Source organism: Ranitomeya variabilis, chromosome 1 (assembly GCF_051348905.1).
Source record: "Ranitomeya variabilis isolate aRanVar5 chromosome 1, aRanVar5.hap1, whole genome shotgun sequence".
NCBI classification, from domain to species: domain Eukaryota; kingdom Metazoa; phylum Chordata; class Amphibia; order Anura; family Dendrobatidae; genus Ranitomeya; species Ranitomeya variabilis.
Genome location: NC_135232.1, coordinates 1,108,891,621 through 1,108,917,087, shown reverse-complemented (window position 1 = coordinate 1,108,917,087; position 25,467 = coordinate 1,108,891,621). Strand labels below are relative to the sequence as shown.

Below are 25,467 nucleotides of genomic sequence, written 5' to 3'. Positions count from 1 at the left end.
TCACATTCTATGGGGTAGTTCATATATTCTATTTTATATTAGTTTTTTTGTTTGTTTCCCTCGGACCAAGAGGAGATTTGTACGATATTGAGCAAAAAGGAGAAAAAAAACAGCACTATTTCATAAAACGGTATGCACCTCACAATTATTCGGGAACTCCGCGGGCTTTACCAAATGCAAGATTTTCGTGAAACTTCAAAGAGAGGAAAGGCGGCATTCTCTGTCCCGTAAAACACCTTTTATTATAGAATTCTTAAAATATGGATGCAGGTGCAAGAGATGGATGACGGCCGTTTCACACACAGTGGAGCTTCAGCAGGTCCAAATACTGATCATTTTTTGTTTCCCTCGGACTTGGACGATATTGATCTAATCGGATCAATGTTTCCAGTGCAAGCCCATGGGTCAGTGAAAAAAAATAAATTAGACACCATCCCATTTTTATGGTCGGTTCAATAGGAAATGCTGGAGAAACGTCCCTTTTTTTTCACTTTTTTTTTTTCCATGCGATAAAAACCAATGGTAAAACTGCCGCATTGATCACACTTTAATAAAAAACACTGATGATACTCGGAGCGTTTTTCAGACTGATGTAAGAGAAAAGATCTGTGCCCAACCCGGGTTGATGGCGACCAGTAAACCACGTAGATGCGGTGGATTGCCTCTTGGTGTATTTCTCATTGGCTTTTTGTCAGACTTTTGCATTTATATTTTTAAACCTAAAATGAATCTATCTCCATATTTAACACCTCCAAATCTAATGTAACTGTTGTATAGGAGCAAAGATGTCGTTTCCGAATGTTTTTGTTGACTTGTTGTAATCCTGCCATCTGTCCTGGTCCTGCAGCATTTAGGAGTCCTAAACGTGTCCTAAAGGAGTCCAGTGTATGCAAATAGCCCCGGCCAATCTTTGATGGATGGAAGCCCCCGGTGTGTGCATTGGGCCAGCTGGACTAAAATCTTATTATTATACTGACATTCATTGGAGGGAACAGTGTCCACACATACAATGCGAATGTTGGCCGAAGCCCCCAGTTGTGCTAATTGGTCCAGGGACAAGGTTTTATCTGGAAAATGTGATTCACATAGGGAGCAGGAAGATGGGATGGCCCCAACAATAAGGTCTCCCTCCGTAGGGATCCCGTCACTGTTGGATCTGGTCATTTAGCGATTTATGTTCTAGCATTTCCTAGAATCCGAGAGACAACGTAGTTTACAAAATATATGGCAGAGAGCGGGCATCGTGCCACCGACTAAACCAGGCAGACATTACTGGGAACTGGTAGAAAGTAGGAAACCTCCTTTCTGAAGTGTAGAGAATCCTTCCTGCACTTGGGGTTAATGCAGCTCTGAATCGTTGGCCGGCCGCTCTGCTCCCACTGTCGGTTACCTGTCCACATGAACATGGACGCATAATAGATCGGGCAGAAGCGGAGTGATGGAGGTGGACACATACGCGCGTATATGCAGACTGCTGCGTTCCCCATTGACTTACAGGAGCGTTCTCGGGAAAACCTGACCCAGATTGTCCATGTGTGGTCGGTGATGTGCCGCTTCTCGGGGAGGATTGCAGATACCGGGGCGATCTTCTGTTTTACCCTTTGCCACGACAGCACCCCACATGAGAGAGAGGGATCCGCCCATAGGAACAGGAAACCTACAGAATAAAAGGAGGCGGTCCCCTCTCCTCCTCAGTTTAGGTTTCCTGTTTCTATGGGGAACCCGAAGTACCTACAGTTCAAGGATTCCTGGGCCATGCACCCGCCTGCGTCGGTCTCCGTGGGAACGGCAGGGGCTGCGGTACCAGAGGCAGCGTCGGGGGAGCCACTGTTTGCAGCCTCCCCCCTCGTCTGATCGTCGCCATGGTCCGGGTTCGGTACCGCTGGGCCGCCCGGTTCCATGAGGACGCGCGCGCTCAGCGGTCGGCTTCTTATCCAGCAGCCACCGCATGGTAAGGAGGAGCGGCGCGTCTAACCCGGAAGTCGCTGGAGCACTTCCGGGTTGGGTCCGGGGAGGCAGGAGATTCGGCGCCAGATTTAAAAGTGCAGCACTAGCGTCGGCCGGTGTGTGTAAGTATAGCTTCACCGGCCGATGTAGCGCACTTGCCTGCAACAGAGCGGTCTCCCAGGAGCAGCACTAAAAGTGGAGATCGATCCCAGGAAAAGCGATCTGCCACCAAACAGAAGGATGTTTCATCAAAGAATCCGCCTCCAGAACCGGTACCTGTCAGCTTCACTGGGTGAGTTTTTAAAAGAGTCTCTTCCCATATGCTGATATATGTTCCTCTTGTATCCCCTTCCTCTAGACTAAGAAAAGGACACATAAATCCAAACATAAAGAATGTGCCTTATGCTTACAACCCCTCCCAGACTCATACACAAAGAGATTATGTGCAGAGTGCATCATATTGACCTTACGGGAAGAAAACGTAATGACTCCGTCTGACGTTAGAGCCATAATACGTGAAGAGATGCAGGGTTTGGCGCATACGAGTAGCACCAGTACCCGTCAGCCTAGCAGATCCCGATCTCCAGTAAGCTCGGAGTCAGAGGTAGTACAAAAATCCTCTGATGAAGAGGAGTCCCAGCCAAGTTCATCGGAATATGAAGGAGGCCTTTGTCTACCAAATAGTAGTGTAGACAGTTTAATTAAAGCCGTCAGGAGCACGATGGGGTGCCCAGATGAGAAGGGAAAGAAGTCAGTGCAGGACATCATGTTTGCGGGGTTAGGACAAAGAAAACGAAGGTCCTTCCCCGCTATACCCACAATTAAGGAGCTGGTTAAAAAAGAGTGGGAGAAACAACACACAAGAGGATTCTTACCATCCTCTGCTAAAAGGCGCTACCCCTTCAGTGATGAAGAACTTAGTTCCTGGCAAAAGATACCAAAGGTTGATGCTGCAGTGGCTTCAACTTCTAAACAGTCGGTCTTGCCTGTGGAGGACTCAGGGACTTTAACTGATCCGTTAGACCGAAAGGCAGAAGCCTTACTTAAGAGGTCATGGGAGGCTAATACGGGGGCATTCAGACCAGCCATCTCTAGCACCTGCACTGCAAGGTCACTGCTAGTATGGACAGAGCAGCTGGAGGAACAAATTAGAGGTGGAGCTTCGAGAAATAAAATTCTGTCGAAAATCCCTCTAATGAAAGATGCAGTAGCGTTTCTAGCAGATGCGTCGGTGGATTCGCTATGCCTAACAGCCAGGTCAGCCGGCCTAGTAAACACAGCCCGGCGAGCACTCTGGTTGAAAAATTGGAAAGGGGACGCACAGGCCAAAGCAAAACTTTGTGCGCTCCCCTGCCAGGGTGAGTTCCTATTTGGGAAAACTCTGGACGAGCTCTTAAATAAGGCAGGAGAGCGGAAGAAAGGCTTCCCTAACCAGTACCTTCCCTCTTACAGGAGAGCTTTCAGGAGACGCCCCTTTACCAGAAACAAACCTACTGAACAAAGGGAGCGCTGGGAGACAAAGGATCCAAAACAAAGAGGTGCTCTGTTTTCGGGATCCTATAACCAAAAACGTAACAAGTACCGTTAATTATGAAGTGGGCGGTAGATTGAAATATTTCTTTTCTAAATGGAAGCTGATAACATCTAGTCTTTGGATTCTGGACATTGTTGAAAACGGATTAAAATTAGAATTTGATAGAATCCTTTGGGATTCTTTTATTGTAACATCTCCGAGAGGTCAACAACAACAAGAAGCTCTAGAATCAGAGATCCTGTCGCTTCTATCTAAAAAAGTATTGATATAGGTTCCACGAGATCAAGAAGGGAGGGGGTTCTATTCCCCTTTATTCTTGATCAATAAGCCAGATGGTTCATTTAGAACCATCATAAACCTCAAAAAACTAAATTCCTTTTTGCGTAACCACACTTTCAAAATGGAATCCATTAGTTCTACCATCAAGCTTTTGTTCCCTAGGTGTGTCATGGCCGGGATAGACCTAAAAGATGCTTACTATCACCTTCCCATACATGCCGAACACCAGCAGTATCTAAGAGTAGCAGTCATCCTGCAGGGACAGGTTCGTCACTTCCAATACGTAGCAATGCCATTTGGGCTTTCTATGCCCCCCCGCATCTTTACAAAAGTAATGTTAGAGGTGATGGCTCATCTACGCCAACGGGACACTTTAATAATACCCTACCTGGATGACTTTTTAGTGATAGGAGATTCTGTGGCTCAATGTAAATTGCGGTTGTCTAACACAATCTCATCCCTGCAGGAGTTGGGTTGGATTATCAACTTCGAAAAGTCCAGATCGAAGCCAGACACTACTCAAATGTTTCTAGGGATCCAGCTAGACTCCGTAAGTCAAAAAAGCTTCCTCCCACATTCAAAGAGAATGACTATACAGTCAAAGGTGTCAGAAGCAATAAGAAACCCCTACATGACACTGAGAAAGGCTATGTCCTTATTAGGATCATTGTCCTCATGTATCCCGGCTGTACCATGGGCTCAATTCCATACCCGCCAATTACAGTACGAAGTACTGTCAGCTCAGGGACGGAAAGGACACCTAGAGAGTAAACTAACTCTCTCTAGAGATGTCATAGAATCTCTATCCTGGTGGCTAGATATGGGACACCTTTCAGGGGGCGTACCTTGGATAGTAGATCCATCCAAAATAATTACTACCGACGCCAGCCCTACGGGATGGGGTGCACATATGGAAAATGATGTAGTCCAGGATACCTGGAATCAGTCAGAATCATCATGTTCTTCAAATTGGAAAGAATTAACAGCAGTAGGGAAAGCCTTAAATTATTTTCTTCCACAGATTCAAGGAGCAGATGTAAGAGTTTTCTCAGACAACTCCACCACAGTGGCCTATGTAAACCGTCAGGGCGGTACACGGTCAGGAAGTCTGATGACCATCGCAGGGGAGATCTTCCAGTTCGCAGAGATTCATCTTGCATCTCTAACAGCCCTACACATCAGAGGAGTAGAAAATACCAAAGCGGACTACCTCAGTCGAAACAGGCTGCGCCCGGGAGAATGGTCCTTAAACAAAACCGTGTTCAGACTAATAACAAGAGCATGGGGAGTACCTCAGATAGATCTATTTGCCACAAGAGGCAACAGACAGGTAGTAAGATTCGCTTCCCTGAACTCCTTGGATCATCCAGACATGCTGGACTCCCTACACCATCCTTGGAACTTCAGACTAGCTTACGCCTTTCCTCCAATGTCTCTAATTCCGCTAGTGATCAGGAAGATCAGGAGGGAACGTGCAAGGGTGATCCTCATTGCACCCTTCTGGCCAAAGAGGCCGTGGTTCTCCTGCCTCCAGAGCATGTGTCTATGCGATCCATGGATTCTTCCATTGGACAGGGAACTATTGTTCCAGGGGCCGTTTTTCCACCCGCAAGTGAAAGGGCTTCACTTGACGGCGTGGAACTTGAGCGGCAGTTACTGAGCTCAAGGGGTTTTTCAGAGCAACTAGTAAAAACCCTGCTACTAAGTAGGAAAAGATCTACCACCCTAATATATAGCAGGGTATGGAAAAAATTCTTAAACTTTCATACATTACCATTCACTAAACACGTTCCGATAACACCTATTCTAGAGTTCCTACAAAAAGGTAGAGAATTAGGACTATCAGTAAACACCTTAAGAGTCCAGATATCAGCGTTAGGAGCCCTATATGGTTATAATATAGCCGCTGATAGATGGGTCTCCAGATTCATTAAGTCTTGTGAACGAAGTAACCCCGTACATATTCCCCGTCTACCTCCGTGGGATTTAAATCTAGTGCTAGAGGCCTTAACTAGCTCCCCATTTGAGCCTCTAGATTCTATACCTCTAAATGTCCTCACATATAAAGTAGCCCTCTTGGTAGCCCTGACCTCAGCTAGGCGTGTTAGCGACATCCAGGCCCTATCAGTAGACCCACCCTTCTTACTGATATTCCATGATCGGATAGTCCTAAAACCAGACCCCTCATACCTCCCTAAGGTAGCATCCACCTACCACAGGTCACAGGAAATATTTCTCCCTTCCTTCTTTGATTCTCCTGTAACCCCTGAACAACATAAGTTCCACACCTTAGATGTCAGAAGAGCCATCCTGACTTATATAGAAAGGTGTCAGACATGGAGGGAGAGTAGGGCTCTGTTTATCTCCTTTCAGGGCCACAAGAAAGGACATGGGGTCACGAGAGCTACCATATCTCGATGGATCAGAGATGCTATCTGCTTGGCCTATACATCAAAAGACGAGATTCCTCCAGTGGGTATTAAAGCGCACTCAACACGAGCCATGGCTTCCTCCTGGGCGGAACAAGCGGATGTCCCGATCCATTTAATATGTAAGGCCGCAACTTGGTCTACACCTTCTACCTTTTACAACCATTATAGACTTGATCTATCTTCATCTTCTGATTTGGCCTTTGGTAGAGCTGTTCTTAGTACAGTAATCCCACCCGAATAATGACTCTCTGAAAGTCTCTCATGTGGGGTGCTGTCGTGGCGAAGGGTAAAAAGCCGGATTACTCACCGGTAATGCTCTTTTAATGAGTCCACGACAGCACCCATTTACAACCCTCCCTGATTATGCACAGCTCTTTCTTTAAATTCACAAATAATGGTTGTATAGAGTTTTTAAGATATTTTGCTGAATAAGAATTAATACTAAAGCTTTTGCGGTTCCCTTTTTATACTCTGTAAACTAAACTGAGGAGGAGAGGGGACCGCCTCCTTTTATTCTGTAGGTTTCCTGTTCCTATGGGCGGATCCCTCTCTCTCATGTGGGGTGCTGTCGTGGACTCATTAAAAGAGCATTACCGGTGAGTAATCCGGCTTTTTTGCAGCTCCGTAGCGTCATGACTCTGTTGTGTGACTCCTTGACTTTGCACGGCTGCTTTTTGTTAGGAAAAATGAAGCGGCTCTATAGTGTACGAACCGTCCAAAAAGCCCTTCAGCTTCCCTTGAGCCCAACATCAATCGGGGACACATTTTCCTCTCGTGGTTTGTAATGTTTGTAATCGTAGTGATCTGCTGGAATAACTCGTTTTCTTCCCTTGAAATCTTGGAGTTTTTGAAATGCAAAGAGAAAGGGGCAGCTCATCATTATTAACCCTATAAGACACAACCAATTTTCATTCTCGTATGCGGGGAAAAAGGTGGGCGATGGACAACCAAAAACATTTTCGGCGGTATGTAAATGTTTGGGCACCCTGGTCAAAATGACTGTCTGCACTCTTCTTATAGCCCTCTCCTGCTTTGTGGCCTCCACCATTTTAGTGTTAGGCAGCTGCTTAGAAGAACACATGGCTGCTGCTTTTTGGCACAAGGTTAGAGGAGGCTGGGTTTGTATAAAGCTGGGAAATTTGTATCACCCTGGCCTTTCCTAACGATGATCGTGAACAAGCCATAACCCTAACAGGCTAATTAAGGTGTGAAACCTTGGTTAGATATCTGAGCACAGAAACCTCCAAGGGTGCCCAAACTTGTTTTAACCCCTTAATGACCGCCAATACGCCTTTAAACGGCGGCAGTTAAGGGTACCTATTCCTCAACGGCACTGAGAAATAAGTGTATAGCGCACCCTAGAGAACATGATTCGGGTTGGTTTTTACCAACCCCGTTGTTGCGATCGCCGTTAACGGAATAACGGCGACCGCAAAAAAAAAAAGAAGTCCGATTTCCCATTTAATTTCTCTCTCCTCTGATGTGATCGCACATCAGAGGAGAGAGAAATGGGGTCCATGTGTGCGTCTATATATATAAGACACTACCACGCGAGGCCACACACACACACACACACACACACACACACACACACACACACACACACACACACACACACACACACACACACACACACACACACACACACAACCACGTGAGGCCCCGTACACACACACACACACACACACACACTACCACGTGAGTCCCCGTCCACACACACACACACACACACACACACACACACACACACACACACACACACACACACACTACCACGTGAGGCCCCGTCCACACACACATTACCACGCAAATCCAGTTTGCTTTTGATTTTACACTGTGAATAAAATGTATTAGTATTATTCTGATTTTTAATTATTATTATTGTTATTTACTTCATTTTAAGTTAATTTACCACCTGCGTAAGCGCTATTGAATGTTGTCATTATTTTCTTTATTTTAATCACTAGCAGCGTTAATTAGATAGCAATGAGCGTGCTGAGCGTTAACTGGCTGGAAACAGCTAGTATATAATATACACATATTCACATATTAAAGCACATATATATAATATATGTGCAAGTATGTATAGTTATTTACTATTTGTGTCTAATATAATGTGTGTGTATATAATACATATTATATTAATATATTAAAACACAAAATAAAAAATAATTAAATATTATGTTAGATATATATATTTATTTGTCTAAGGGGTACTTCCTTCTTTCTGTCTGTCCTTCTGTTGGCAACTTCCGTCACGGATATTCATTCGCTGATTGGTCTCGCCAGCTGCCTGTCATGGCTGCCGCGACCGATCAGCGACGGGCAAAGTCCGATTAGTCCCTCCCTACTCCCCTGCATTCAGTGCCGGGCGCCCGTTCCATACTCCCCGCAGTCACGGCTCACACAGGGTTAATGCCTGCGGTAACGGACCGCGTAATGCGTGAGCAGGACCTGCAGTGACGTCACGGTCATGTGACTGTGACGTCATCACACCCTGGGACCGGAAGCTGCCGCCTGTACCGCGCACAGGCGACAGAACTACAAGTATGGTGAGTATGTTAGAACTGCAAGGGGCCCTCGGATCGGAAGGTGAGTGTATGTTTATTTTTAATTTTTTAACCTGTGACATACGTGGCTGGGCAATATACTACGTGGCTCTGTGCTGTATACTACGTCGCTGTGCAACATACTACGTCTCTGGGCAATATACTACGTGGCTGGGCAATATACTTTGTGGCTGGGCAATATACTACGTGGCTGGGCAATATACTACGTGGCTGGGCAATATACTACGTGGCTGGGCAAGATACTACGTGGCTGGGCAATATACTACGTGGCTGGGCAATATACTACGTGGCTGGGCTATATACTACGTGGCTGGGCTATATACTACGTGGCTGGGCTATATACTACGTGGCTGGGCTATATACTACGTGGCTGGGCTATATACTACGTGGCTGGCCAATATACTACGTGGACATACATATTCTAGAATACCCGATGCGTTAGAATCGGGCCACCATCTAGTATATATATATGCATGTATATATAATATTATGTATTATTCCTCTGCTCCTTTCTCCTCTCCTCCCCCCAAAAAAGTAGCGTAGTGTGCCAGGAGCACAGGAGGGTCCCACAACGCTTTACAGAAGCAATGTCGCAGATGCTGAAGGCGTTAATTGTGCGTCAATATTTAGCCCAGATCACATAAATCTTTCCGGAGACCATCACAGTGCAAATAGCGTCCCATTGTGGAATGCTGCACCCGCCGTGCTGTGTAGTCTGGATGCACTCACTGTGCACATTTTATAGCTCCGTACACCGGACCACTGAGTCAGGGGCTGCAGAGAGAGATCTGTTCACTCCACAGACAAAATACCTCCAGGAAGCTTGTGGGCATCCGCCAGCAGAAAGGTCTCCACTGTGCAGGGGATATTTTAAGCCCTTCGTGCTAGAAGTGGGCAGGCGCGTGTTTTCACTTACATTTTGGCCATGCAGCACTTAAATTTTGGGTTAACCAAAGAACCTAGCATAATTTTACGAGTTTACTGACTGAATTTCAGGGTGGCGTTATACAAATATTCCAATGTGCCTGTCCACAATCACCGCTTCACTGCTTCTTCTCTTCCATGTCTTTGCTGGAATGGTTTGTGTGATTATTCCATTCCTCCTTCGTGTCACGGATATGTAACACCGGGGCTCGTTATCTGTATATTATACATATCTAGGTGTAGAGACAGATGTAGCCGTGCTGACGTTGTCATTATATTGGTGCACGATGAGTTGGGGTCTTATGGATGGTGCCCCCCATTCAGGAACCTACTGTATGAGCCAGAACCTCTTTTATAGGAGCTGCTCTTGTCCTGGGAGACTCGGCTCATCCAGGTATTACATGGACTGGTCCTTTTTTGGAATGGCTACCATGTAATTCTCCATTCTGCTGCAGAGCCCGACAAAGCGGACATTTCTCAACAGACAAGGGTTTCCGCATTCTTACAGTGTGTCCGTAAAGTCATGGTGCACTTTTGACCAGTCACTGGAAAGCAACAAAAATCGATAAAAATGTGAAATCTGCTCCAAAAAAAAAAAACCTCTCCCAGTTTCATACCTATTCAGTGCAGTTCGATGTGGGCTCCATTTGTTGCCCTACACACATCCAAACGATAATGAAGTTATTGCCACACACGGGTAAGGACGTCTGGTGTGACCGAGTGAATAACCTCTGTGATTCTCTGTTTTAAGTGATTAATGTCGTTGATACGTTCAATGTAGACATGTTGCTTTACATAACCTCAAAAGTAAAAGTCTAAGGGCGTCAAATCGGTGGATCGTGGTGGCCATGGCTTGACAGGACCCCTGCCTATCCACCGCCGGGGGAATGTTCTATCCAGTTTGCCGTCACAGACAGCTCCGCGAAGAAGAATGGGCCTATCACCTTATGATGCATCAGGCCACACCACACGTTCACTTTAGGGGTGTTACGTTCGTACTCAACATAGGCATGAGGATGTTCAGCAGCCCATATTCGGACGTTATGGCGATGAACATGTCCACAGATTTGGAGGTTGCCTCATCGCTAAACACAATCTTCTGCAAAAATCTTACATCATTGTCGATCTCATGAAGCATATCTGTAGCAAACCCGCATCGCTTGGGTCTATCCGCTGCTTTGATAGCGTGCAACAGCCGCAACTTGTACCCCGTAAAACAGAGAAGTATCTTTAACACCTTATGAACTGTAGTCTTGCTTAGGTGTAATTGTCGAGCACACGCACGCACAGATTTTTTTAGGGCTCCTTAAGTAGCTATCCCGTATAGCCTCTACAGACTCGTCACTGACTGATGGCCTACCAGAACGGGGTTTCTCCACCAAACTGCCGGTTTACTTCAACTGCTTATCCCACCGAGTAACGTTATCCCTATGTGGTGGCGCTTAGTTATAAACGCGCCGATATTCACGTGGCACTTTGGTCACAAATTCGAATTTAGCAAGCCACAGAACACTGAACTTTCCTCTGTACCGTCCACATCTCGACTGGCATGGAAATCCACACAGCTGGCATAAGCTTGAGGTTGCATGATGTCACAGACCTGGCAGTGTGTTAATCAGAGTTCAGTTTATCAGGGGTTTATCTGACTGGGGGCTCAGCAACAGCTTAGGCTACTTTCACACTAGCGTCGTACAACGCACGTCGCAATGCGTCGTTTTGGAGAAAAAACGCATCCTGCAAAATTGCCTGTAGGATGTGTTTTTTCTCCATACACTTGCATTAGCGACGCATTGCGAAGCATTGCCACACGTTGCATCCGTCGTGCGACGGATGCGTCGTGTTGTGGCGGACCGTAGGCACAAAAAAAGTTACATGTAACTTTTTTTGTGCGTCGTGTCCTCCATTTCCGACCGCTCATGTGCGGCCGGAACTCCGCCCCCTCCTCCCCGGACCTTACAATGGGGCAGCGGATGCGTTGTAAAACTGCATCCGCTGCCCCCGTTGTATTTTTTTTTCACAGTATACGTCGCATTGCGACGTGCGTCGTACGACGCTAGTGTGAAAGTAGCCTTATATGAGTTTGTGTTGTTTGATTGGTTCTTGTTATCTCTCCTCATGAACAGGTCTGATATGGTTAGGCCAGATAAAGGGCGCCAAAATGTAAACTATAAATAGATCCTGTGACTGGTCAAAAGTGCACCATGACTTTACGGACACACTGTAGATGGTAGGATAGAGAAGCCGAGTAGAAGTAAAAAGTTTTTTTGTTAATCAAAAGGTCCTTAACCCCTCTCTGACCTTAGACGTACTATCCCGTCGAGGTGACCTGGGCCTATCTGACCCTCGACAGGATAGTACGTCATAGCGATCCGGGTGTCAGCTGACTATCGCAGCTGACATCCGGCACTATGTGCCAGGAGCGGTCACGGACCGCCCCCGGCACATTAACCCCCGGCACACTGCGATCAAACATGATCGCAGTGTTCCGGCGGTATGGGGAAGCATCGCGCAGGGAGGGGGCTCCCTGCGTGCTTCCCTGAGACCCCCGGAGCAACGCAATGTGATTGCGTTGCTCCGAGGGTCTCTTACCTCCTCCTCCCTGCAGCAGACCCGGATCCAAGATGGCCGCGGCATCCAGGTCCTGCAGGGAGGTGGCTTCACAGCGCCTGGTCAGAGCAGGCGCCGGGAAGCCTGGAGGAGCTGTGCACGTCAGATCGCCGATCTGACACAGTGCACAGCAAAGTGTCAGTTCGGCGATCTTACACTATATCATGATGTCCCCCGCTGGGGCAATGTTATAGTGTAAAAAAAAAATAAAAAAATTCCCGCAAAAAAAAATAAAATATTGTTCCTATAAATACATTTCTTTATCTAAATAAAAAAGAAAACAATAGAAGTACACATATTTAGTATCGCCGCGTCCGTAACGACCCGACCTATAAAACTGTCCCACTAGTTAACCCCTTCAGTGAACACCGTAAAAAAAAAAAAAATAACGAGACAAAAAACAACTCTTTATCATACCGCCAAACAAAAAGTGGAATAACACGCGATCAAAAAGACAGATATAAATAACCATGGTACCACTGAAAATGTCATCTTGTCCCGCAAAAAATGAGCCGCCATACAGCGTCAAAGAAAAAATAAAAAAGTTATAGTCCTCAGAATAAAGCGATGCAAAAATAATTATTTTTTCTATAAAATAGTTTTTATCGTATAAAAGCGCCAAACATAAAAAAATTATATAAATGAGGTATCGCTGTAATCGTACTGACCCGAAGAATAAAACTACTTTATTCATTTTACCAAACGCGGAACGGTATAAACGCCTCCCCCAAAAGAAATTTATGAATACCTGGTTTTTGGTCATTCTGCCTCACAAAAATCGGAATAAAAAGCGATCAAAAAATGTCACGTGCCCGAAAATGTTACCAATAAAAATGTCAACTCGTCCCGCAAAAAACAAGACCTCACATGACTCTGTGGACCAAAATATGGAAAAATTATAGCTCTCAAAATGTGGTAACTCAAAAAATATTTTTTGCAATAAAAAGCGTCTTTCAGTGTGTGACGGCTGCCAATCATAAAAATCCGCTAAAAAACCCGCTATAAAAGTAAATCAAACCCCCCTTCATTACCCCCTTAGTTAGCGAAAAATAAAAAAAATAAAAAAAATGTATGTATTTCCATTTTCCCATTAGGGTTAGGGCAAGGGCTAGGGTTGGGGCTAGGGTTGGGGCTAAAGTTAGGGTTTGGATTACATTTACGGTTAGGAATAGGGTTGGGATTAGGGTTAGGGGTGTGGTTAGGGTTACCGTTGGGATTAGGGTTAGGGGTGTGGTTAGGGTTTCAGTTATAATTGGGGGGTTTCCACTGTTTAGGCACATCAGGGGCTCTCCAAACGCGACATGGCGTCCGATCTCAATTCCAGCCAATTCTGCGTTGAAAAAGTAGAACAGTGCTCCTTCCCTTCCGAGCTCTCCCGTGCGCCCAAACAGGGGTTTACCCCAACACATGGGGTATCAGCGTACTCAGGACACATTGGACAACAACTTTTGGGGTCCAATTTCTCCTGTTACCCTTGGGAAAATACAAAACTGGGGGCTAAAAAATAATTTTTGTGGAAATAAAATATTTTTTATTTTCACGGCTCTGCGTTATAAACTGTAGTGAAACACTTGGGGGTTCAAAGTTCTCACAACACATCTAGATGAGTTCCTTGGGGGTTCTAGTTTCCAGTATGGGGTCACTTGTGGGGGGTTTCTACTGTTTAGGTACATTAGGGGCTCTGCAAACGCAATGTGACGCCTGCAGACCATTCCATCTAAGTCTGCATTCCAAATGACGCTCCTTCCCTTCCGAGCTCTGCCATGCGCTGAAACGGTGGTTCCCCCCACATATGGGGTATCAGCGTACTCAGGACAAATTGGACAACAACTTTTAGGGTCTAATTTCAACTGTTACCCTTGGAAAAATACAAAACTGGGGGCTAAAAAATCATTTTTGTGGAAAAAAAAAAAGGAATTTTTATTTTCACGGCTCTGCGTTATGAACTGTAGTGAAACACTTGGGGGTTCAAAGCTCTCACAACACATCTAGATGAGTTCCTTAGGTGGTCTACTTTCCAAAATGGTGTCACTTGTGGGGGGTTTCAATGTTTAGGCACATCAGGGGCTCTCCAAACGCAACATGGCGTCCCATCTCAATTCCAGTCAATTTTGCATTGAAAAGTTAAACGGCGCTCCTTCCCTTCCGAGCTCTCCCATGCGCACAAACAATGGTTTACCCCCACATATGGGGTTTCAGCGTACTTAGGACAAATTGGACAACAACTTTTGGGGTCCAATTTCTTCTCTTACCCTTGGGAAAATAAAAAATTGGGGGCGAAAAGATCATTTTTGTGAAAAAATATGATTTTTTATTTTTACGGCTCTGCATTATAAACTTCTGTGAATCACTTAATGGGTCAAAGTGCTCACCACACATCTAGATAAGTTCCTTAGGGGGTCTACTTTCCAAAATGGTGTCACTTGTGGGGGGTTTCAATGTTTAGGCACATCAGGGGCTCTCCAAACGCAACATGGCGTCCCATCTCAATTCCAGTCAATTTTGCATTGAAAAGTCAAATGGCGCTCCTTCCCTTCCGAGCTCTGCCATGCGCCCAAACAATCGTTTATACCCACATATGGGGTATCAGCGTACTCAGGACAAATTGTACAACAACCTTTGGGGTCCATTTTCTCCTGTTACCCTTGGTAAAATAAAACAAATTGGAGCTGAAGTAAATTTTTTGTGAAAAAAAGTTAAATGTTCATTTTTATTTAAACATTCCAAAAATTCCTGTGAAACACCTGAAGGGTTAATAAACTTCTTGAATGTGGTTTTGAGCACCTTGAGGGGTGCAGTTTTTAGAATGGTGTCACACTTGGTTATTTTCTATCATATAGACCCCTTAAAATGACTTCAAATGAGATGTGGTCCCTAAAAAAAAAAATGGTGTTGTAAAAATAAGAAATTTCTGGTCAACTTTTAACCCTTACAACTCCCTAACAAAAAAAAAATGTTGGTTCCAAAATTGTGCTGATGTAAAGTAGACATGTGGGAAATGTTACTTATTAAGTATTTTGTGTGACATATCTCTGTGATTTAATTGCATAAAAATTCAAATTTGGAAAATTGCAAAATTTTCACCAAATTTCCATTTTTTTCACCAATAAACGCAGGTAATATCAAAGAAATGTTATCACTATCATGAAGTACAATATGTCACGAGAAAACAATGTCAGAATCAGTGGGATCCGTTGAAGCGTTCCAGAGTTATAACCTCATAAAGGGACAGTGGTCAGAATTATAAAAATTGGTTCGGTCATTAATGTGCAAACCACCCTTGGGGGTAAAGGGGTTAAAACCCACCAGAGTGGACTGGCCAATTGCCACCAAGCTGTTTGGATTTTTTTTTTTATTTTGTCCCCACTTTGAGCAGGTTTCCAATACCAAACACAATCCACCATATGTCCCAGGTCAAAATTAAAATACATTATTTACAAACATGTATAATTATTTTGTTATTTTGCTTTATCTAACATTTATTAATTTTTTTTTTTTTTTTTTTTTTTTTTTTTTTAGGAAACCTAAATGTTACTCTTCAAGTATGGGACATTGGCGGACAAACGATAGGTGGCAAAATGCTGGATAAATATATTTCTGGAACCCAGGTATTGTAGTGAGGATCCCTGCTTTATCCTGTCCTATGCTGTAGTACATGCTGATGTGCATTGTTCGCCCTTACCATGGGATCATCTTCTCACATCTCCGTCCAACAATCCTTTCTCTGTACAACAGTTGTTTTCTTTATTTTACTTCTGTTTTGTCTTTTTTCTCCATCTCTCAATTTTTTCTCTATTTTATTTCTGTTTGTTTTAGATTTCTATTTTATATTACTCTTTAAGTCTGTTTTGATTTGTTTTTTTTTTTGTTTTGTGCTTTTTTTTTTTTTTCTCCATTCCTTTGATATCTCTCTCGCTCAAGTCTTTATTTCTCCACAAGTTCTCTTCCTCCCTTTTGTTACACATTTATCTCCATCTTCTTCACTCACGCTCTCTTTTCTCCATGCTCCTTCTCTCTCCTTCACCACACTTGTTCTCTCTCCGTCTTCTTCTCCACTCTCCTTCTATCTAGCACTCTTTCTTTTTGTATTGGTCTTTCTCGCTTGGTCTTCTTTTTCACTCCATCTCCTCTTCCACTTTTTTTTTCTCCATTTCCTTGAAGCACACTCACTGTTTCATTCTCCACACTCTCACTATCTCCATCTCTTTTTCACTATCCCACCTCTTGTTTTATTTTTCGTTTCCATTTTCCCTTTTGATTTTGTTCTTTCTTTATTTCTTAATATTTTTAGCTATCTTTGTTTCCTTCCTTCTTTGTTTTCTTCCTTCTTTGTTTCCATCGTGTTGTTGTTGTTGTTCTTCTTCTTATTCATTTTTATAGTTCCATTTATTCCATGGCACTTTCCTTTCTTCTTTCCTTCTTTGTTTCCTTCCGTCTTTGTTTCCTTCCATCGTTTTATTATTATTGTTGTTGTTGTTGTTGTTATTATTATTCATTTTTCCATGGCGCTTTCCTTCTTTGTTTCCTTCTTTCCTTCTTTGTTTACTTCCTTCTTTGTTTCCATCCTTCTTTGTTCCCCTCCTTTGTTTCTCTCCTTCTTTGTTCCCCTCCTTCTTTGTTCCCCTCCTTCTTTGTTCCCCTCCTTCTTTGTTCCCCTCCTTCTTTGTTTCCCTCCTTCTTTGTTCCCCTCCTTCTTTTTCCCTCCTTCTGTTTCCCTCCTTCTTTGTTTCCCTCCTTCTTTGTTTCCCTCCTTCTTTGTTTCCCTCCTTCTTTGTTTCCCTCCTTCTTTGTTTCCCTCCTTCTTTGTTTCCCTCCTTCTTTGTTTCCCTCCTTCTTTGTTTCTCTCCTTCTTTGTTTCCCTCCTTCTTTGTTTCCTTCCTTCTTTCCTTCTTTGTTTCCATCCTTCTTTGTTTCCTTCCTTTTATTCTTTGTTTTATTACTATCCTTTTTTTTAATCGAAATGTCTATCCCTCTCTTCGTGCGATCTCTTTTGCCTGTTATAGATTTTTTTTTTCCTTTAGTCCCTCAGTCTGTAGCATTCATGTCTTGCTCCATTCTCTGCCTTAGTACAATCTCTTTATAACTGGACATAGTTCATTCTTTTAAGATGAAACTTTCATAAAATGTCATGTATTAAGAATTCTATAAGCGATTGCCCAATAAACGGACTTTAACGACCCCCACATTAATAGAAGCACTCACTCTCCTCCACTTTGCTCCAGTTTTACAACAACATCCTTACAAAAGAGATATTAATTACACATTAGTCTTTTATTCTTTCTAACCTAGTTTTTTTTTTGGGGGGGGGGAAGAAATGCTTGTAAAGTGTCTTACAGAGGAAAAGAAGCATAAAATGCAGCAGCCAGGATGTTGCATGCCTGAGCGCTTCTACTTTATTGCCAATCCAACCTACGCAGCGAAGTAAGACTCCCATTTTAAGGAGCAATAAGGTTTAATATTAATATAATTTGGATTTATGTAGAGATGTAGTAAAGCTGTCTTGACCTGGCTTTCCAGTTCGTCACTGCGATCGGCCTTGTTTGTAGATCCCCAGCTGTTACGGAGCGACGGCTTCTCATTTCCAGGCATTGTGGCTTGGGTCAGATGTGAAAATCACAGTAATTAGTGGAGGATTTTTTGGGAAATCAACACCACAGGTACAATTTTCAGCGCACATGTCCCCTGGAGAGAGAAAGTGGGAGAAAAATAAGTGAAATAAGTAAAAGAGGAAATTAACAATGATCCTACACCCTCGGCGTAATCATAAACCACTGGGATGCTGTGGACGTAGTGGAGCGGAGTCGTAAAAGAACCACTCTACAGACACAAATGAAAAGTCGGATTATTCTTTCCTAACCAGCGTTTCCAGTGTTTTCTCACCATGTATTTTTAGCGTAATTAATCAGATTGCCACTATGTCCTTCTTATGTAATGAGGCAAATCTAATATATTGCCTGTATCTTCTGTAGCTTGGCATTGGCTGTAACATTACAATATTCTGGCTTCTAAAAATTCTTCAAGTCCTAGAATGCAACAGCAATCTAAAATCTACAAAAGAAGTGATGAGAACTTGTTCTGGGACTGGGTTTTATACACTTACGGTAATATCTATCTCTCTATCTATATATATATATATATATTACAGTATACATATGTATATACATATATATCTACAGTAAAGACCAAAAGTTTGGACTCACCTTCTCATTTAAAGATTTTTCTGTATTTTCATGACTATGAAAATTGTACTTTCACACTGAAGGCATCAAAACTATGAATTAACACATGTGGAATTATATACTTAACAAAAATTGTGAAACAACTGAAATTATGTCTTATATTCTAGGTTCTTCCAAGTAGCCACCTTTTGCTTTGATGACTGCTTTGCACACTCTTGGCATTCTCTTGATGAGCTTCAAGAGGTAGTCACCGGGAATGGCTTTCACGTCACAGGTGTGCCCTGTCAGGTTTAATAAGTGGGATTTCTTGCCTTATAAATGGTGTTGGGACCATCAGTTGTGTTGTGCAGAAGTCTGGTGGATACACAGCTGATAGTCCTACTGAATAGACTGTTAGAATTTGTATTATGGCAAGAAAAAAGCAGCTAAGTAAAGAAAAACGAGTGGCCATCATTACTTTAACCCCTTAATCCCATATGAAGTACTATCCCGTCAAGGTGACCTGAGACTTAATTCCCAGTGACGGGATAGTACGTCATATGCGATCGGCCGCGCTCACGGGAGGAGCGCGGCCCATTGCGGCCGGGTGTCAGCTGACATCCGGCACTATGTGCCAGGAGCGGTCACGGACCGCTCCTGGCACACCGCGATCAAACATGATCGCGGTGTTCCAGCGGTACAGGGAAGCATCGCGCAGGCTTCCCTGATATGATCAGTACAAGGCGATGTGCTCACCTTGTACCGAGCGTCTCCTCCCTGCAGGCCCCGGATCCAAAATGGCCGCGGGGCTACTTCCGGGTCCTGCATTGGCTTACCAAGTGCCTGCTCTGACACTGGTAAGCCAGGAGCAGGGCACGTCAGATCGCTGATCTGACACAGTGCTCAGCAAAGTGTCAGATCAGCGATCTGTCACTATACAGTGATGTCCCCCCCTGGGACAAAGTAAAAAAAGTAAAAAATTTTTTTTTTAGATGTGTAAAAAATAAATAAATATTGTTCCCATAAATACATTTCTCTATCTAAATAAATTTAAAAAAAACAATAAAAGTACACATATTTAGTATCGTCGCGTCCGTAACGACCCAACCTATAAAACTGTCCCACTAGTTAACCCCTTCAGTGAACACCGGGAAAAAAAAAAAAAAAAGAGGCAAAAAAACAACGCTTTATTATCATACCGCCGAACAAAAAGTGGAATAACACGCAATCAAAAAGACGGATATAAATAACCATGGTACCGCTGAAAACGTCATCTTGTCCCGCAAAAAACGAGCCACCATACAGCATCATCAGCGAAAAAATAAAAGTTACAGTCCTCACAATAAAGCAATGCAAAAATAATTATTTTTTCTATAAAATAGTTTTTATCGTATAAAAGCGCCAAAACATAAAAAAATGAAGTAAATGAGGTATTACTGTAATCGTACTGACCCGAAGAATAAAACTGCTTTATCCATTTTACCCAACATGGAACGGTATAAACGCCCCCCCCCCCCCAAAAGAATTTCAGGAATTGCTGGTTTTTGGTCATTCTGCCTCACAATACTCGGAATAAAAAGCGATAAAAAAAGTCACGTGCCCGAAAATGTTACCAATAAAAACGTCAACTCGTCCCGCAAAAAACAAGACCTCACATGACTCTGTGGACCAAAATATGGAAAAATTATAGGTCTCAAAATGTGGTAACGCAAAAAATATTTTTTGCAATAAAAAGCGTCTTTTAGTGTGTGACATCTGCCAATCAGAAAAATCAGCTAAAAACCCCCCTATAAAAGTAAACCAAACCCCCCTTCATCACCCCCTTAGTTAGGGAAACATAAAAAAAATTAAAAAAATGTATTTATTTCCATTTTCCCGTTAGGGTTAGGGTTAGGGCTAGGGTTAGGGTTAGTGTTGGGGCTAGGGTTAGGGCTAGGATTAGGGTTGGGGCTAGGGTTAGGGCTACAGTTAGGGTTGGGGCTAAAGTTGGGGTTAGGGCTGGGGCTAAAGTTAGGGTTAGGGCTGGGGCTAAAGTTAAGGTTAGGGCTACAGTTAGGGTTGGGGCTAAAGTTAGGGTTAGGGTTGGCAGAACAAATTTGTCAGCCAAAACCAGGAGTGGAATAATTAGAGGAAAAGTATAACAGAAACATATGCAACACTTCTGCATTTATCACCCACTCCTGGTTTTGGCTTACAAATACTGATGTAAAATACTGACCAAATACTGCTAGTGTGACGGCAGCCTTAAGAGGAGACTTTGTGCAGCAGGCCTTCATGGTAAAATAGCTGCTAGGAAACCACTGCTAAGGACAGGCAACAAGCAGAAGAGACTTGTTTGGGCTAAAGAACATAAGGAATGGACATTAGACCAGTGGAAATCTGTTCTTTGGTCTGATGAGTCCAAATTTGAGATCTTTGGTTCCAACCACCGTGTCTTCGACGCAGAAAAGGTGAACGGATGGACTCTACATGCCTGGTTCCCACCGTGAAGCATGGAGGAGGAGGTGTGATGGTGTGGGGGTGCTTTGCTGGTGACACTGTTGGGGATTTATTCAAAACTGAAGGCATACTGAACCAGCATGGCTACCACAGCATCTTGCAGCAGCATGCTATTCCATCCGGTTTATTTTTCAACAGGACAATGACCCCGAACACACCTCCAGGCTGTGTAAGGGCTATTTGACCGAGAACAAGAGTGATGGGGTGCTACGCCAGATGACCTGGCCTCAATCGAGATGGTTTGGGGTGAGCTGGACCGCAGAGTGAAGGCAAAAGGGCCAACAAGTGCTAAGCATCTCTGGGAACTCCTTCAAGATTGTTGGAAGACCATTCCCGGTGACTACCTCTTGAAGCTCATCAAGAGAATGCCAAGAGTGTGCAAAGCAGTCATCAAAGCAAAAGGTGGCTACTTTGAAGAACCTAGAATATAAGACATAATTTCAGTTGTTTCACACTTTTTTGTTAAGTATATAATTCCACATGTGTTAATTCATAGTTTTGATGCCTTCAGTGTGAATTTACAATTTTCATAGTCATGAAAATACAGAAAAATCTTTAAATGAGAAGGTGTCCAAACCTTTTGGTCTGTACTGTATATATAATTATAATATCTATATCTATATATATATATATATATATGAGGCATCGTGATTACTCGCTAATCCCGCCCCCTGCACAGTAGCTCCGCCCCCACCACATTACCACACACAATCCCGCCCCCACATTACCACACACAATCCCGCCCCCACCACATTACCACACACAGTCCGACCCCCACCACATTACCACACACAATCCGACCCCCACCACATTACCACACACAATCCTGCCCCCCACCACATCACCTATAAACATTAAGGGGGCACCACGGTCAAAAAGGTGGGATCTAATCCCTGACCAACCAAAATGTATAGCATGAAGAACAAAAGAAAAAATTAAAGGTCATATGAACGGGGTTCACCACACAATGGATTTCGCTAAAGTGCAAACTGCTTTTTATTAATGTGCAATAACAAATCAGAACATATACTGGAAAAAACACACGTTTTAAAAACAATTAAAAAAGGGGGGAACATTTGTCCCTTATTAACAAAGCCCACAATAAGGCTAACACCTGTGCTGGATACCTAAGACCATACCCTAAAATAGGGTGCCCATATGGACAGCACTGTGAATAAATAACATACAATACAATAGGGCAAAGCCCATAAATAAGTGCTAAAGGCAAAGAACCATACAAATCAGATACAATCCTACCATAATACAGATTAAACAATCCTTAAAGCAGTCATAAAGAAAAGGAAGGGGGGATAGTCATGTAAAAATAAACTATGACAAACGCCAACTGATGAATGGTCCTAGTATGCTATAGATGAAAAAGCACACACACACAATGCTGCTAGTCATATGGCCACTGCCACTAATGGAGAAATATCCCTGTTAGACATTTACACAGGTGGTAATCCTAACTCACATCAACCACTGAGGCTGGGTGTGAGTAAAATTGCAAGGGACCCCATGTGGAACTGGTCACATACGATACCATGAACCAGCTAACAGCAGTGCATAGCCTGGTAAGCATAAGCGCAGGTGAAGCGGAGACTCGACGCGTGTCGCCACACTGAGAAGTATATGTTCTGATTTGTTATTGCACATTAATAAAAAGCTGTTTGCACTTTAGCCAAATCCATTGTGTGGTGATCCCCGTTCATATGACCTTCTCTTTTTTCATTTGTTCTTCATCCCCCACCACATCACCACACATAATCCCGCCCCCACCACATTACCACACACAATCCCGCCCCCACCACATGATCACACATAATCCCGCCCCCACCACATCACCACACATAATCCCGCCCCCCCACCACATTACCACACACAATCCCGCCCCCCCACCACATCACCACACATAACCCCGCCCCCCACCACATTACCACACACAACCCCGCCCCCCACCACATCACCACACATAATCCCGCCCCCCCACCACATCACCACACACAACCCCGCCCCCCACCACATTACCACACACAACCCCGCCCCCACCACATGATCACACATAATCCTGCACCCACCACATCACCACACATAATCCCGCCCCCCACCACATTACCACACACAATCCCGCCCCCCCACCACATCACCACACATAACCCCGCCCCCCACCACATTACCACACACAACCCCGCCCCCACCACATGATCACACACAATCCCGCCCCCACCACATCACCACACATAATCCCGCCCCCCACCACATCACCACACATAACCCCGCCCCCCACGACATTACCACACACAACCCCGCCCCCCACCACATCACCACACATAATCCCGCCCCCCCACCACATCACCACACATAACCCCGCCCCCCCACCACATTACCACACGAGGCTCCGTCCCCCCACATTACCACACGAGGCTCCGTCCCCCCACATTACCACACGAGGCTCCGTCCCCACACATTACCACACGAGGCTCCGTCCCCACACATTACCACACGAGGCTCCGTCCCCACACATTACCACACGAGGCTCCGTCCCCACACATTACCACACGAGGCTCCGCCCCCCCACATTACCACACGAGGCTCCGTCCCCCCACATTACCACACGAGGCTCCGTCCCCACACATTACCACACGAGGCTCCGTCCCCACACATTACCACACGAGGCTCCGTCCCCACACATTACCACACGAGGCTCCGTCCCCCCACATTACCACACGAGGCTCCGTCCCCACACATTACCACACGAGGCTCCGTCCCCACACATTACCACACGAGGCTCCGTCCCCACACATTACCACACGAGGCTCCGTTCCCACACATTACCACACGAGGCTCCGTCCCCACACATTACCACACGAGGCTCCGTTCCCCCACATTACCACACGAGGCTCTGCCCCCCCACATTACCACACGAGGCTCCGTCCCCACACATTACCACACGAGGCTCCGTCCCCACACATTACCACACGAGGCTCCGTTCCCCCACATTACCACACGAGGCTCTGCCCCCCCACATTACCACACGAGGCTCCGTCCCCACACATTACCACACGAGGCTCCGTCCCCACACATTACCACACGAGGCTCCGTTCCCACACATTACCACACGAGGCTCTGCCCCCCCACATTACCACACGAGGCTCCGTCCCCACACATTACCACACGAGGCTCCGTCCCCACACATTACCACACGAGGCTCTGTCCCCACACATTACCACACGAGGCACTGTCCCCACACATTACCACACGAGGCTCCGTTCCCACACATTACCACACGAGGCTCCGTCCACACACATTACCACACGAGGCTCCGTCCCCACACATTACCACACGAGGCTCCGTCCCCACACATTACCACACGAGGCTCCGTTCCCCCACATTACCACACGAGGCTCTGCCCCCCCACATTACCACACGCAGCACTTTTTTTCTATGTAATTCAACCACTTCAGCCAAGGTAAACATTTAATTGCATCCACATTTTCCCAAACAAAATGAGCCAAGAAGAGTCACCAGGTCCATCTCACAGGCCGCAGGAAAATCCGGACAACGATGCAGTAGCTGATCGACAACAACAATATCAACTAAATCGTAGGATTGGTTATCAACAACGAACACCTGAGCAGATTGATAAGGACAGAGAGAGATATTATTGTTATTAACTTCATTTTAAGTTAATTTACCACCTGCGTAAGCGCCATTGAATGTTGTCATTATTTACTTTAGTTTAATCACCAGCAGCGTTAATTAGATAGCAATGAGCGTGCCGAGCGTTAGCTGGCTGGAAACAGCTAGTATATAATATATTTTCTGCCAATGTTCCCTTATTTGGCTGCTCTTTTCTAATTGAAAATGGGTCGTGGTCTCCTGGTAGCACCCTCTGACTTGTATGGTGTAAGAGGGACAGAAACTCATATCGCAGTTACTGATGATGACTAGACGGTTTCTGACACACAGTTACAATGCAAGAGATCACAGTGATGTGACCCTGCCTGTACATGTATAAACTATTAATTGATTTATCATTTAATTTATCAATTGATCGTTGTCACCATCTTTGTACCACCATGAAACCCTGGCCTTCATAAGAGATTGTAAACTTTTACTATATACTGTAACACTAAAGTATCACAGTATATAGAAGAAGCAGTCAAGATTACCTTGGGGGGGGGGGGGGGGGGGGAAACTAAACAAGTAAATAGTGTAAAAAATAAAAAAATAAAATTACAGACTAAAAAAATTATTAAAACCTAAAAGTTTGAATCACCAGCCCTTCCTAATTTGAAAATGATGAAATACAAAAAAAAACCCCAAAAAACATATTTGGTATTGTCACAGCTGTAAAAGTGTGATATTTTCGAAGTATAAAATTAATGTCCCCATGCGTTAAATGGCATAAAGATTTTTTTTTTTTTTTTTTTTTAATTCGCACTGCTCTCCTCTTTAAAAATGCAATAAAAACTACAGCTTGCCACATAAAAAAACAAGCACTCATGCATCTCCAT

At 44.4% G+C, this 25,467-nt stretch overlaps 1 protein-coding gene across 3 annotated transcripts in view; it reads left to right on the top strand.

Annotated features, from left to right (window-relative positions):
* RAB28 (RAB28, member RAS oncogene family) overlaps positions 1-25,467 on the top strand; it is a 138,382-nt gene that overhangs the window by 14,839 nt on the left and 98,076 nt on the right. For all 3 annotated transcript variants that reach the window (XM_077280160.1, XM_077280159.1, XM_077280161.1), the window contains exon 3: positions 15,813-15,901. In XM_077280160.1, coding sequence (XP_077136275.1) covers positions 15,813-15,901 — 89 coding nt within the window. The remainder of the gene's footprint in view (positions 1-15,812; positions 15,902-25,467) is intronic.